The sequence below is a fragment of the Cryptomeria japonica genome, chromosome 10 (genome assembly GCF_030272615.1).
Source record: "Cryptomeria japonica chromosome 10, Sugi_1.0, whole genome shotgun sequence".
NCBI classification, from domain to species: domain Eukaryota; kingdom Viridiplantae; phylum Streptophyta; class Pinopsida; order Cupressales; family Cupressaceae; genus Cryptomeria; species Cryptomeria japonica.
The window spans coordinates 809951865-809964855 of NC_081414.1; the positions used below are offsets into that span (position 1 = coordinate 809951865).

The 12991-nt window shown below is 34.5% G+C and overlaps 1 protein-coding gene across 1 annotated transcript; it reads left to right on the plus strand.

Moving 5' to 3' along the window:
* Positions 1–5754: 5754 nt before the first annotated feature.
* LOC131859301 (MLO-like protein 6) lies at positions 5755–7277 on the plus strand. Its single transcript, XM_059212893.1, has 5 exons — positions 5755–5831; positions 6318–6378; positions 6465–6607; positions 6738–6774; positions 6861–7277. Exons 1-5 carry the CDS (start codon positions 5755–5757, stop codon positions 7275–7277), a joined length of 735 nt encoding a protein of 244 aa, XP_059068876.1.
* The last annotated feature ends 5714 nt before the right edge of the window (positions 7278–12991 follow it).

Below are 12991 nucleotides of genomic sequence, written 5' to 3' on the forward strand. Positions count from 1 at the left end.
CAGAAGTGGCCGACAAAAACACTGATATTCAACAAAGTAGAAAACAATTTGTGAAGATAATTTTTGGTCATAGAAATTTATGAGGGTTTGTAAAATAGGTCAAATGCACACTGAGCTCATCTTTTTTAATATTATTGGTGTATTATATGTAACTTATGTGTTTGACATGCCAAAATTTGTTTTGGTAAGCATTTGTTTCAAGAATTATATTATCACATTCAATTGTTTTTTTTAATATTATTGGTGTATTATATGTTTGAAATGCCAAAGTTTTTTTGGTAAGCATTTGTTTCAAGAATTATATTATCATATTCAATTTTGGAGTATATACAGTTATATTTTAACCAACAAATTATGTAACTACATCATTTAGTTTTATTCAATAATATATTTCTATTTGAATAAAAGATTTAAATTTTTGTTTAAAAAACCTATTACATGACAGCCATCGAGGCAACAAGTCTGAATCTCACAAGGACTAAGATTAAACGAAAAACAAAAAACTAAAAATGAAGATATCAGATAAATAGATGTGTTTAAAAAATACAAAAGGTCAACAATAAACTAGTAGACAACAAACTATTGTTGAGGGACTTTTAGGCCCTTAATGACCTCTCATTCTTTTAGTAAGAACTCAAGATGGCCTTGAAAAGACACCTCCCTAAGCAAATGGAAGAACCAACAATATCATTAGATTGATGAGTAGAGCGGGGATTCTTTGTTGAGTGTTTGGATATTTTGTGCACTTGTTGGTGGGGGCTACTTTGGACCAAGAGCACTCAATCCCTTCTCAACCACTACTCCATTCTTCTTACAAGTTCTAGCTGGAAGACCTAAATCACAGTAGTCGTGTTGTTGACGAAATCCATGCAATAATCAATAATTTCCAGGATACTATTCGTAAGGGTCCCCTATTTGGAAACCTTCTTTTCAAGTAGATGTTCCCCTGTACTAATTATAATTGTTACAAATGTATTTTGATGCATTTTTCCATTTAATTTTGTAGATATTTTAAGTATATCTTAATAATTGTACATAACAATGGTACAATCTTATATAAAGTCAGACTCCTTTACTTTGTCTATTCAATTTTTATCGACGAATAATTATATGCTAATTGGCACATCTTACTTCATTACATCCACATTCTTATGTATCTAGCTTATGATAGTAATAAGTACATGGTAGTAATGTTGGACAATTTTTGTAATTTTCATTGGGCTTATTAATTTAATAGTTATATTTCTTGACTTTCTTGTGTATATTAAGCATTGTAGTTGGATTATGAATGAATATTATTTGTTATTAGATTAAGTGGGGAAGGGCATCAACCCATTATGCTTCCACATCAAAAACTATCATTCCAAAAATCAAACCAGGGCTTCGGGTTCATTCCTACCAATCATACAAATGCAGATTTTATAAATTGTTCATGAAACAACTACTACTAGAAAAGTTTACGAACAACAACCTAAAAATAACTAACAATAGAAAACAATACAAAGAAACAACAAATGGGGCACTAGGAGATATGATCTCATCCATCAAGCATCTTCTCTAATTCCAATTCCTTGGTGGACGAGGAAAATGTCTTATTTCTTTTGGCTTGAGCATCTGTCACCTTCCCAAGAGACTTATTCTTTCTCTTTCTCTCAATCTTCTTTCCTATTGCCACCACCTCCATAACTTCTTAATACATCAATTTTTTGTTAATGCTTACTATGTTCCGCACACCATTCTCTAAGCATTTAATCTATTAACAATTTCCTTCAGATCCCACATGGTTATGGGAGATCTCCAAGCTATCAACCCTAGCAGTCATATCCTCTAGATCTACAACCAACACATGTCAATCATTGGACTCAATACTACCAACAAAATTTTTGTTCTTGAGCTTCACCATCCCCACAATTTCTAAGACTATTTAACCCCTCAATTGCATCGTTTAATTTTGTTAAAGTTGTGGGAATTAGAGAGAGTATTTAAGAACTAGGTTGAGAGGCTCATCTTGAGTCCCCTCATTGCTCTATATTCCTTAATTATTAAAAGTACAATCTTCTTATTGTTTATCCATTTTTTCTTTAAGAGGATTTTTGTCTAAGGCTTCAACAATCTTAGCAGCAACCAAAATATTAGCCAACCTAGCTTACCTTCATTCACTAGAGGAGGTGGTTCTATGCTCTTTAGCTACCTCACTATCAAATATGTCAATAGAAAGTGAGGGGGAAGTAGCAGGGTTATCTTTCAAATACCTAATCACATCTTTTCCTTTTCCACTAGTAAACTTGGGGCCTAAGTTAGTAGAGGCATTGGCATGGTTTTTTCTAATTATCTAGGGTCTATTTAGGGCCAATGCCAACCAAAATTAAGGGTGTACCTCACCCTAGGGTAAATTTTGCCTCTTTGGAGAATAGAGGAGAACATTGTCCAAAGAAATGGCATGGGAGGAAGATGGGGCTTCATTTTTAAAGGCTATTTTCCTCTTGGATTTGCTAGGAGGATGAGGAGGGCTTCGGTCATGGGCCAAAAAAAATTTTTAGGTTAGAGTGGAGCTGAGTGAAGGGGTGTTCTCCAAGCTGTAATTATAAATGGAATAAATTAAGCCCTCGTTTAGAGGTGGGTAAATGGTGTAGGAGCACCCAATTGGTTGTATGCCTCAATGAGGCCAAGTTGAGTCTTTCATATTTTGGATAGGTAGTAATATCATGAATAAGGTGTAATAAACCATTTCTAATGGATTTGAGTTAAGTTTGTGTGTTTGAAAGTCATTCGGTGTCATTAGTCCAAAAATTATCAACAAAATCCTATTTATGTTGTCATTAGTCCAAAAATGGAATTATTGGTGATGTAAGTAGGATGGTATTCATTTTTTAATCATTTTCAAGTTATTTTAGACATCTATGCAATGTTTGGAGGCTTTATGTATCAAAATACAGAAGTTGTCAAAATGTCAATAACACACAAATAAAGTTGTATTAGTGCCTCCAATGGTTATGAGGAGTTTGAAATTTGGTTTTGTATGGTTATGGTGGTTGTCCAAGTCTATAAGAACTTGTACAACCTCGGTGGAAGGGTTGATGGTCATTGTATTATGGAAAAAATCAATAAAATTGGAGATTTCTGCACTTTTCCTGAGTTTTACCACGTGACAGTTTGAAAATGCTCATTGTTCATCATTGAAACTTCAATGCTAATGAGAATTCAAAGGAAAAAATAGCGGAAGAGACACAAGATGTTCAAACACTTGGGTTTGAGTTGAGCTTTGATCATTTTCGAATTGAAAATTTAAAAAACATTATCTCTACTTCTCGCAAGGAGAACGATTCAAGCAAGGAGGATCGTTAGCAGAAGTGGCTGACAAAAACACTGATATTCAACAAAGTAGAAAACAATTTGTGAAGATAATTTTTGGTCATAGAAATTTATGAGGGTTTGTAAAATAGGTCAAATGCACAGTGATATCATCTTTTTGAATATTATTGGTGTATTATATGTAACTTATATGTTTGACATGTCAAAGTTTTGGTAAGCATTTGTTTCAAGAATTATATTATCACATTCAATTTTGGAGTATATACATTTATATTCTAACCAAAAAATTATGTAGCTACATCATTTAGTTTTATTCAATAATATATTTTTATTTGAATAAAAGATTTAAATTTTTGTTTAAAAAACCTTTTACATGACAGCCATCGGGGCAAAAATTTCAATCTCATAAGGATTAAGATTAAACAAAAAGCTAAAAACTAAGAAATTAGATAAATAGATGTGTTAAAAAAAGACAAACAAAAGCCCTGTAGACAACAAGCTACTGTTGAGGGACTTTTAGGCCCTTAATGATCTCCCATTCTTTTTGTAAGAACTCAAGATTGCCTTCAAAAGACACCTCCCTATGAAAATGGAAGAACCAACAATGTCATTAGATTGATGAGGAGAGCAGGGATTATTTGTTGAGTGTTTAGATCTTTTGTGCACTTTTTGGTGGGGGATACCTTGGACCAAGAGCATTCCATCCCTTCTTGACCACTACTCCATTCTTCTTACGAGTTCTAACTGGAAGACCTAAATGGTAGTAGTCATGTTGTTGACAAAATCCATGCAATAATCAATAATTTCCTAGATACTATTCATAAGGGTCCCCTATTTAGAAACCTTCTTTTCAAGTAGATGTTCCCATGTACTAATTATAATTGTTGTAACAAATGTATTTTGGATGCATTTTTCATTTAATTTTGTAGATATTTAAAGTATATCTTAATAATTGTACATGAAAATGATACAATCTTATATAAAGTCAAACTCCTTTACTTTGTCTATTTAATTTTTATTGACAAATAATTATATGCTAATTGGTACATCTTACTTCATTACGTCCACATTCTTATTTATCTAGCTTATGATAGTAATAAGTACATGGTAGTAACGTTGGATAATTTTTGTAATTCTTATTGGGTTTATTAATTTAGTAGTTGCATTTCTTGACTTTCTTGTGTATCTTAAGCATTGCAGTTGGATTATGAGTGAATATTATTTTTTATTATATTAAGTGGGAAAGCGCGTCAACCTGTTATACATCCATATCAAAAACCATCATTCAAAAAATAAAATGAAGGCTTCAGGATCATTCAAAAGATAAAACGAAGGCTTCAGGATTATATTAATAGTAGAAAACAACACAAAGAAACAAAAAATGGGGTACTAAGAGATATAGCCCCATCCATCAAGCATCTTCTTTAGTTCCAATCCCTTGGTGGATGAGGAAAATGTCTTATTTCTTTTGGCTTGAGCATCCACCACCTTCCCAAGAGCCTTTTTCTTTCTCTTTCTCTCAATATTATTGCCTATTTCTACCACCTCCATAGTTTCTTTCTACATCAATTTTTCGTTAATTCTTACTAGGTTCTACACACCATTCTCTAGGCATTAAATCTATTAACCATACAATTCATTAGATTTGTGCCCAAAGTGAAATACTCAACCTTACACCATATATTCATAAAAGTAAACTTTGTTACCATACTTATAAAATTTTAGATTGTATAGTTAATAAGAGACTTGTAGCTATGCATACATTTATTTTTGCAGGCTCACTTTGCTCCGCATAGTAGATTTGATATACAAAAATATATATAAGGAGATCATTAGATGATGAATTTACTACTATTGTATCTATCAGGCATGCTTCGTAAATTCAATTCAAAAATTGTTACAATACATTTTGTATTATTCATTTCTCTAAATTAAATTGATTGCTCAAACAAATTATGTCATTGTGCGCAGTCCACCTCTATAGTTTTTTGCCATCTTATTTCTTCTTCTCAACAGAAGAGGTAAATCCAATTGACATTCTATTTTTATTTATATTACTTCTAATTGTTTAGGAGGCCGATAAGCATGAAAACTAATTTGCAGGGTGGTTCACATTAAATTAATTGTAAGTGAAACCAACACTTTGATTCTCCTCTTTTTTAACAATATGCTATGTGAAAGTATCAATTCTCCTCTTTTTTAACAATATGCAATGTGAAAGTATCAAATTTTTAATTTGAACAGTAATTTAGATCTTTTTTACAATATGGAATGTGAAAGTATCGGATTTTTAATTTGAACAATAATTCAGATCTTTTTCACAATATGCAATGTAAAACTATCAAATTTTTAATTTGAACAATAATTTAGAAAGGCTAAAATATTTTTGATTCACAGTTTCTTTTGATAGTGGGGACAAAGCTTCAATTTATAATAACAAAAATGGCGTTAGATATCCAAGATAGAAATCCTGTTGTGCAAGGAGCTCCACTGATGAAGCCCAATGATCGACTATTTTGGTTTGGTTGACCGAAGTTGATTCATGGGCATGGGTAAGGAAGAAAAATCATCATCCAAATGTCCTCATATATCTACTTTTAGTTCATTTCAAATCTTGGCTTGATAGAATTTTCCCTCGCTTAACAAACGTACATTCATATGCGATGATTGATGCAGTATGAATATGGTCTGCAATCGTTTAAAAGGTAATATTTCTCTTAGGAAATGGTTTCCCAGAATCATAAGATCAAAAGCATGAAACCATATTGATTGTGAAAACCTGATATCATTATAAAAAATTTTAACATCAATATTTAGAATTCTATAGAGACCCATTATCATCATGAATGATAAAACACATATCAATATTTAGTATCATGATGAATGAGGAAGCACATATAATTTAAAGAAAATTCTACAGTGTTTAGAGAAACTTTGTTGTCAATATTATACACATTTCTTGATCCACAATATTGCTAACTCAAAATGCATTTGTTTTCCATTAGGGTTGCAGTTCAAATACTTTGTAGCTATGTAACTCTCTGTCTATACGCTCTTGTGACACAGGTATGCATTAAGGTAGAAACAAACACATTTGATCTATACACATTTTAATATCGCTTGAAAATGAAATATGGGTTTTGTGATTGCAGCTAGGAACAAATATGAAAACAACCATAATTGAAGAAAGGGTAGCTACAGCTTTAAAGAACATTACACAAAAAAGGCATGATGATCTGTCAAGCGGACAAACTACTCCATATGAAGGATCTTCTCCAGTTCATTTTCTTCGCAAGTATCTAAGTTCAGGAGACTTAGAAAGTGCCCAAAATTTAGAGTTGGTTGAATATGATATTGAAGAAGATGCACCCTCCCCTTCTCACCATTCTCACCACAATGATAATGAGAATTCAAATACTTTGTAGCTATGTAACTCTCCCTCTCTACGCTCTTGTGACACAGGTATGCATTAAGATAGAAACAAACACATTTGATTTACGCTCTTTTCAATACCATTGTGAGATGAAATATGGGTTTTGTGTTTGCAGCTAGGAACAAACATGAAAACAACCATATTTGATGAAAGAATAGCTACAGCTTTGAAGAAGTGGCACCAGAGAGAAAAGAAGAACATTAGACAAAAAAGACATGATGATCTGTCAAGTGGACAAACTACTCCATATGAAGGATCTTCTCCAATTCATCTTCTTCGCAAGTATCTAAGTTCAGGAGACTTAGAAAGTGCTCAAAATTTAGGGCAGGTTGAATATGATATTGAAGAAGATGCACCCTCCCCTTCTCACCACAATGCTAATGAGAATTCAAATGAAGAAATAGAGGAAGAGAAACAAGATGTTCAAACACTTGGGTTTGAGTTCAGCTTTGATCATTTTCAAAATGAAAATATAAACAACATTATCTATGCTTCTCACAAGGAGAGTGAATCATGTAAAGAGGGCCGTTAGCAGAGTTGGCCAACAAAAGCACTAATATCATCTTTTTGAATATTATCAGTGTACTTTATGTAACTGGCATGTTTGACATGCCAATTTTTTTTAAAGAAATGCATTATTACATTCAATATTGGAGTATATACAATTATATTCTAACTAGGAAATAATAATAATTTTTTTTTGTAAGATATACCTTTTAAGTTGATCTAAATATAGTTATGTTATGCAAGTATATCATTCAAATTTATTTAACAATAGTTTTTAATTCAAATATAAAAATTTCATTTGTTTAAAAAAATAAAATTTCAACAACATAATGGAGAAACTAAAATTATAATTGTTTTGATTCGATAAGTGTCAGAAGGGCCCAAACGTGTTATATAATAGCCATCAAGGTAAAAAGTTTGGATCTGACAAGGAGTAAGCTTAAGCAAACAACCAAAATCTAAGAAACAAGATAAATAGACAAAACTAGTAAAAGACTAGCAGATAGCTAACTATTATTTTGGGACTTCCAGCTCTTAATCGCCTCCCATTTTTGTAAGAACTTAAGATGGTATTCAAAAGGAACCTCCCTAAGAAAATAGAGGAACCAACAATGTCAATAGATTAATGGGGAGAGTGGGGATTCTCTGTTGAGCTTCTGGACCTTTTGTGCAACTATTTGAAAGGAAAAGATGAACCTAGAAAACTATTTGAAAAATAGTATGCACCTTCAATTTCCTACTTTTTATTTTGAATTGGATTCTGATAATGTGATTTAATCACATACTACTAAGCTATTAAAGCGGAAACATACATTCTCCCACTTGTACAAAACCTTACCATGACCTATCTGGTGCATGAGCACCTAGTTTTGAGTGCAATTTCTTCATTTTGGTGTGTTTGTTCATAGTTTAGTTTTTGATGGTGAATAAGAGTCTTCTCATAGGTCCTCATATTTTTGGGATATGCTCTGGTAGGTTGGATGTCCATAGGACCATGTATTTTCTCAATTTTGGCTTGTAAGCCCTTGTAAGCTTGAAATGGCATAATCATGCATTTTGATGTAAAATGTCTTGAAAAACCTTGTTTGGAATTGGGACATGTTAAGGTAGTGTTTTTTAGTCATCCTAGATGGTTTGGAAAAGAAAACAAAGCATGTAATGCAAAAATGCACTTTTTGGCAGAAGTTGTCAAAGTTGCTTGACAACATTTTGCAATGTTCAGCAACTGTTTGCAACTTTGAGCAAAGGATTAGTTAGGAAACTGATGGAGAGTTAGTTAGGAAAAAAATGACATATAAATTCCCCAAGAATGAATGTAATGAGTTTGGTGAACACCTGGAGAAGATTTGAATACAATTTGAAGACCATTTTTCAAGCTTTTACCTTATGTTTTCCAAGAATTAGAGTAGTAGTCCGTACTTCATGGATTGATTGCATTGATGTTATTTGATCATTATTTTGTACATGTTCTTGTAGTGCTCAGAAAACATTTTTATTAGTTTTTTTGCAAATTTGAATTGAGTTCTTAATTTTGTTAGCTCTTGGCCCGAGTAAGGGTTTGAGAGGCCCAAACATGGTTCTAGCTTGAAGTCCTTTGATTTCTTCTCAATCACCCTCAGGACTTGAGCCATGGAACCTTTGTACAGTGTAAATAGTCTTATTTTTATTTGGAGGTCATTGAAAGTCCATTGAGCATAATTTCCTAGGCGATCTCAGTCATAGCCCAATTAGGAAATGAATGAAATTATGCAAGTGCTTGCAGCGGTGAGAAGGGTTGGAGTTGCAGAGTGTTTGAAATGAACAAGTGGGGTATGGAAAAGCATATGTGAGAGTTTGGAGGTGTGACAGATCAAGAAAGACACCAAACCCTTGAAAAAAGACCAAAAAGAGTCTAAAACCCCTTAAAACAAGTCATTCTTGGGTTTCGTACATGTACGGTCAGACTGATATTTATCATTTCATAAATCTTGAATTACTTCCAAAAGGGTACTCAGATAACTAAAGAGTTTATGTGGATCTTTCAAACAATTGTGAACAAATCCACAAAAACTGGTTAGGTAGGGCTAATTGGGACTCTAGGGCTACTAGGCCTAGAAAATAGGGAAAGGAAGGAGCAATGGGGAAATGGATCAAACCCAAACTAAAACATAGTTGATTGGCCTTGGAAAATATCATGAAAACCTACTACAAACTCTACAATAACTTTTTAGGAGTTTGATAGTGTAAGGTTGGATTCACCCTTGTGAATTTCAACCATGCCTGAGCAACCAGTGAGCACATCTTGATTGGGAGCACTCCTAGAGAGTTTGGATTCTTAATTTGATTGATAGAATAGAGAAAAATTAAGAGAGACCACTAAGAAAACACTTGACTACCCTTTGAAAAAGGATTGACTCTCTTTGAGTATACCTCCCCATCATAGTGGTATCGGAGCAACCAAGATTTGGGAAGAAGTCAATACATGACAGACACTAAATCCATAGGAGAGAATAATCTAAGGATGGTGACCAATGCAGAGTTAGCTAAGAAGGTAGAAGATCAAGAGGAAGAAAATAGGATCCTCAGAGAAAGATTACTACAACTAGAGAGCAAACTAGACGCAGTTGAAGACAAAACTAAGAAAGTGACAATTAAGGTCAACGAAGGGACGGGTAAAGAATTTGTAGAAGAGGATAGAAATCCTAAACCAGACCCTATTCTACCTGAAGAACCTTTCCTTAAAGCAATCAAAGCCTTAGGAGAAAAATCCTTGGAAGGAGTGCCACCTTTTTGTGGAAAAGTGGAGCCTTAGGTAGTCTTGGAATGGATGGAGGGATTGGAGAATCACTTTGAATGTGATGGAATCAGTGAGGTACAAAAGGTGAAGGTGGCCAAGTCTATATTGAGAAGAGAAACCTTGACTTGGTGGAACTTTATCAAAGAAGAGAGGCAGAAAGAGGGTAAGAACCCAATAGCTACTTGGAAAGGCATGTTAGCCAAGGTGAAAGAAGCATACATCCCTGAGGATTATGAGATCCAGTTGCACAAGAGGAGATAAAATTTGAGACAAAGAGACTTGGATGTGAGTAGCTACACTTAGGAATTTCATAAGTTGTGTCTAAGATCCAAGGTGGTAGAGGATGAGAGCATCAAGGTAGCTACATACTTGAATGGCTTAAGATGGAATATTCAAGAAGAATTAAGTTTGTTATGCCCTAATACTATGCATAAGTACTATCAATTGGCACTGAAAGTGGAGGAAAAGAGAAAGAAGAAACAAGAACAAAGCAATAGAGGCAGAGGTAGGGGAAGAGATGGTAGAGGTTAGAGAGGTAGCTTTGGTGGAAGAAGTGTAGACCCAAGATCCAAGTTCATTGAGTAAAGTGGGGATTCCAATAGCAAGAGAAGCTATAGAGGAAGGGGATCTAGAAACTCTAGTAGAGGAAGGTCTAGTGGATCAGGAAGAGGGTCCTATTTTGCCACCATGAAGTGCTACAATTGCCATCAACTTGGACACCCAGCCTATAGATTCCCTGAGAAGTCTTCTTCATCCCAAGGAGGTGAGAGGAGAGTAAATTATGCTCAAGAGGATGCAACAAACATGAAAGCATCAGAAGTGAGTTTGGATCTAGAGGTTAGAGAGAACCTTATGGTAAGAAGAGTCTTGATTAAAGAACCAGTTAAGGAGGAACCTAGCCAAAGGAGATCCTTGTTTAGAATAAAATGCATAATCATGGGAAAGGTATGTAGAGTGATGGTGGATTCAAGATCCACATACAACATAGTGTCAGAGGAAGCGGTGAGTAAGCTCAATTTTCCAAGAAGACCACAAAGTGATCCCTATAGAGTCACATGGCTCAACAAGGGGCAACATGTTCTTGTGAATGAAAAAACTTTGTTGGAGTTCACTATAGGAGGCTAAAAGGACAAAATCTTGTGTGATATCTTGCCCATGAATGCTTGCCATCTACTCTTGGGTAGGCCATGGCAATTTGATAGAAAGGCAATACACCATGGAGAGAAGAATGTTTATACCTTCCAAAAGGATGGAACCAACTACAAAATCTAGTCCATAGAAGACCAATTAGAGGGTAGATCCAAAGGTTCTAATGTGTTGCTATTTAGTGAGAAAGCGTTCATCAACACACTCAAGGAGGGAGAGGAGTGGGATTTCCCATTGTTGTAAGGCCAAAAAAAGACAACAAAGAGAAGAAAGTGTGCATTCCTAAAGAAGAGTAGCAGGTCCTAAATCAGTTTAAGGACATCATTAGTGATGGAACACTAGCTACATTTCCTCCTCAACGTGCCATAAGTCACCAAATTGATTTTATACTAGAGCTTCATTACCCAATAAGGTAGCTTATAAAATGACACCAGACCAGAATAAGGAGATAGCCAAGCAACTACAAGAAATCCTAGACAATGGACTAATCAGAAAGAGCATCAACCCATGTGCAGTACCCACCATTTTGGCTCCAAAGAAGGTAGGTACTTGGAGACTTTGCATTCATTCTAGAGCCATAAACTAGATTACTATCAGGTATAGATTTCCCATCCCAAGAATTGAAAACTTGATGGATTATTTGGGAGGTGCTAAATACTTCACCAAGATAGATCTCAAGAGTAGTTACCACCAAATCAGAATAAAGGAGGGTGATGAATGGAAGACAACCTTCAAGACCACTGAAGGACTCTATGAATGGCTTGTTATGGCATTTGGACTCACAAATTCTCCTAGCACATTCATGAGACTCATGACTAAAGTACTCAAGGATTACATTGGTCAATTTGTTGTTGTTTACTTAGATGACATCTTAATTTTTAGGAAGTTTAAAGATGAACATCTTAAGCATATAGAAATTTGTATTGAGTAAACTATGTGATGAGCATCTAACCATCAATTTGGAGAAATGTGTGTTTATGAAACAGGAGTTGGTGTATCTTCGGTTTGTAGTCTGAAGAGGTGATTTGAAGATGGATACCTCTATGGTGGAAGCCATAATCAGTTTCCCTACACCTAAGACAACAAGTGAAGTAAGAGGTTTTCATGGTTTGGCTCAGTTTTCTAGAAAATTCATCAGAGGGTTTAATGTCCACCAATGCATGAGACAATCAAGGGAGGTATGAGAACCAAGTTTGTATGGACAAAGGAAGCACAAAGGGGATTTGATCTCTTGAAGACAAAGGTGGCTACTCAACCGGTACTCATCCTACCAAGATTTGACAAGCTCTTCACCATTGAATGTGATACAAGCAACATAGCAGTTGGAGCAGTTTTAAGCCAAGACAATAGACTAGTTGCCTTTTCTAGTGAAAAGCTCAAAGATGCAAAGAAAAGGTATTCCTCCTATGATTTGGAATTGTATGCACTTATCCAATCTCTTAGGGAATGGAGGCATTATTTTCTTCCTAAGGAATTTTTGGTTTACATTGATAATCAAGCTCTTAGCTTTCTTAACACTCAAGAAAAGTTAAACCATGGGCATATTAAATGGGTGGAGTATTTGCAATCATATACCTTTACCATTAAACACAAGAAAGGACAATGTAATAAGGTAGCTGATGCATTGGGTAGGAGGTTACTAACAGTGCAAGAAGTGCAGATCAAAAGCATTAGAGTGGATATCTTGAAGAATTTGTATGAAGAAGATGAAGACTTTGCTGCTTCCTACAAGGTTTGCTAAGAGTTTGGAAACTATTTTCATAGTGAATATGCAGATTAAACCTTGCAAGATGGCCTTTTGTTCAAAGCAGGACAAC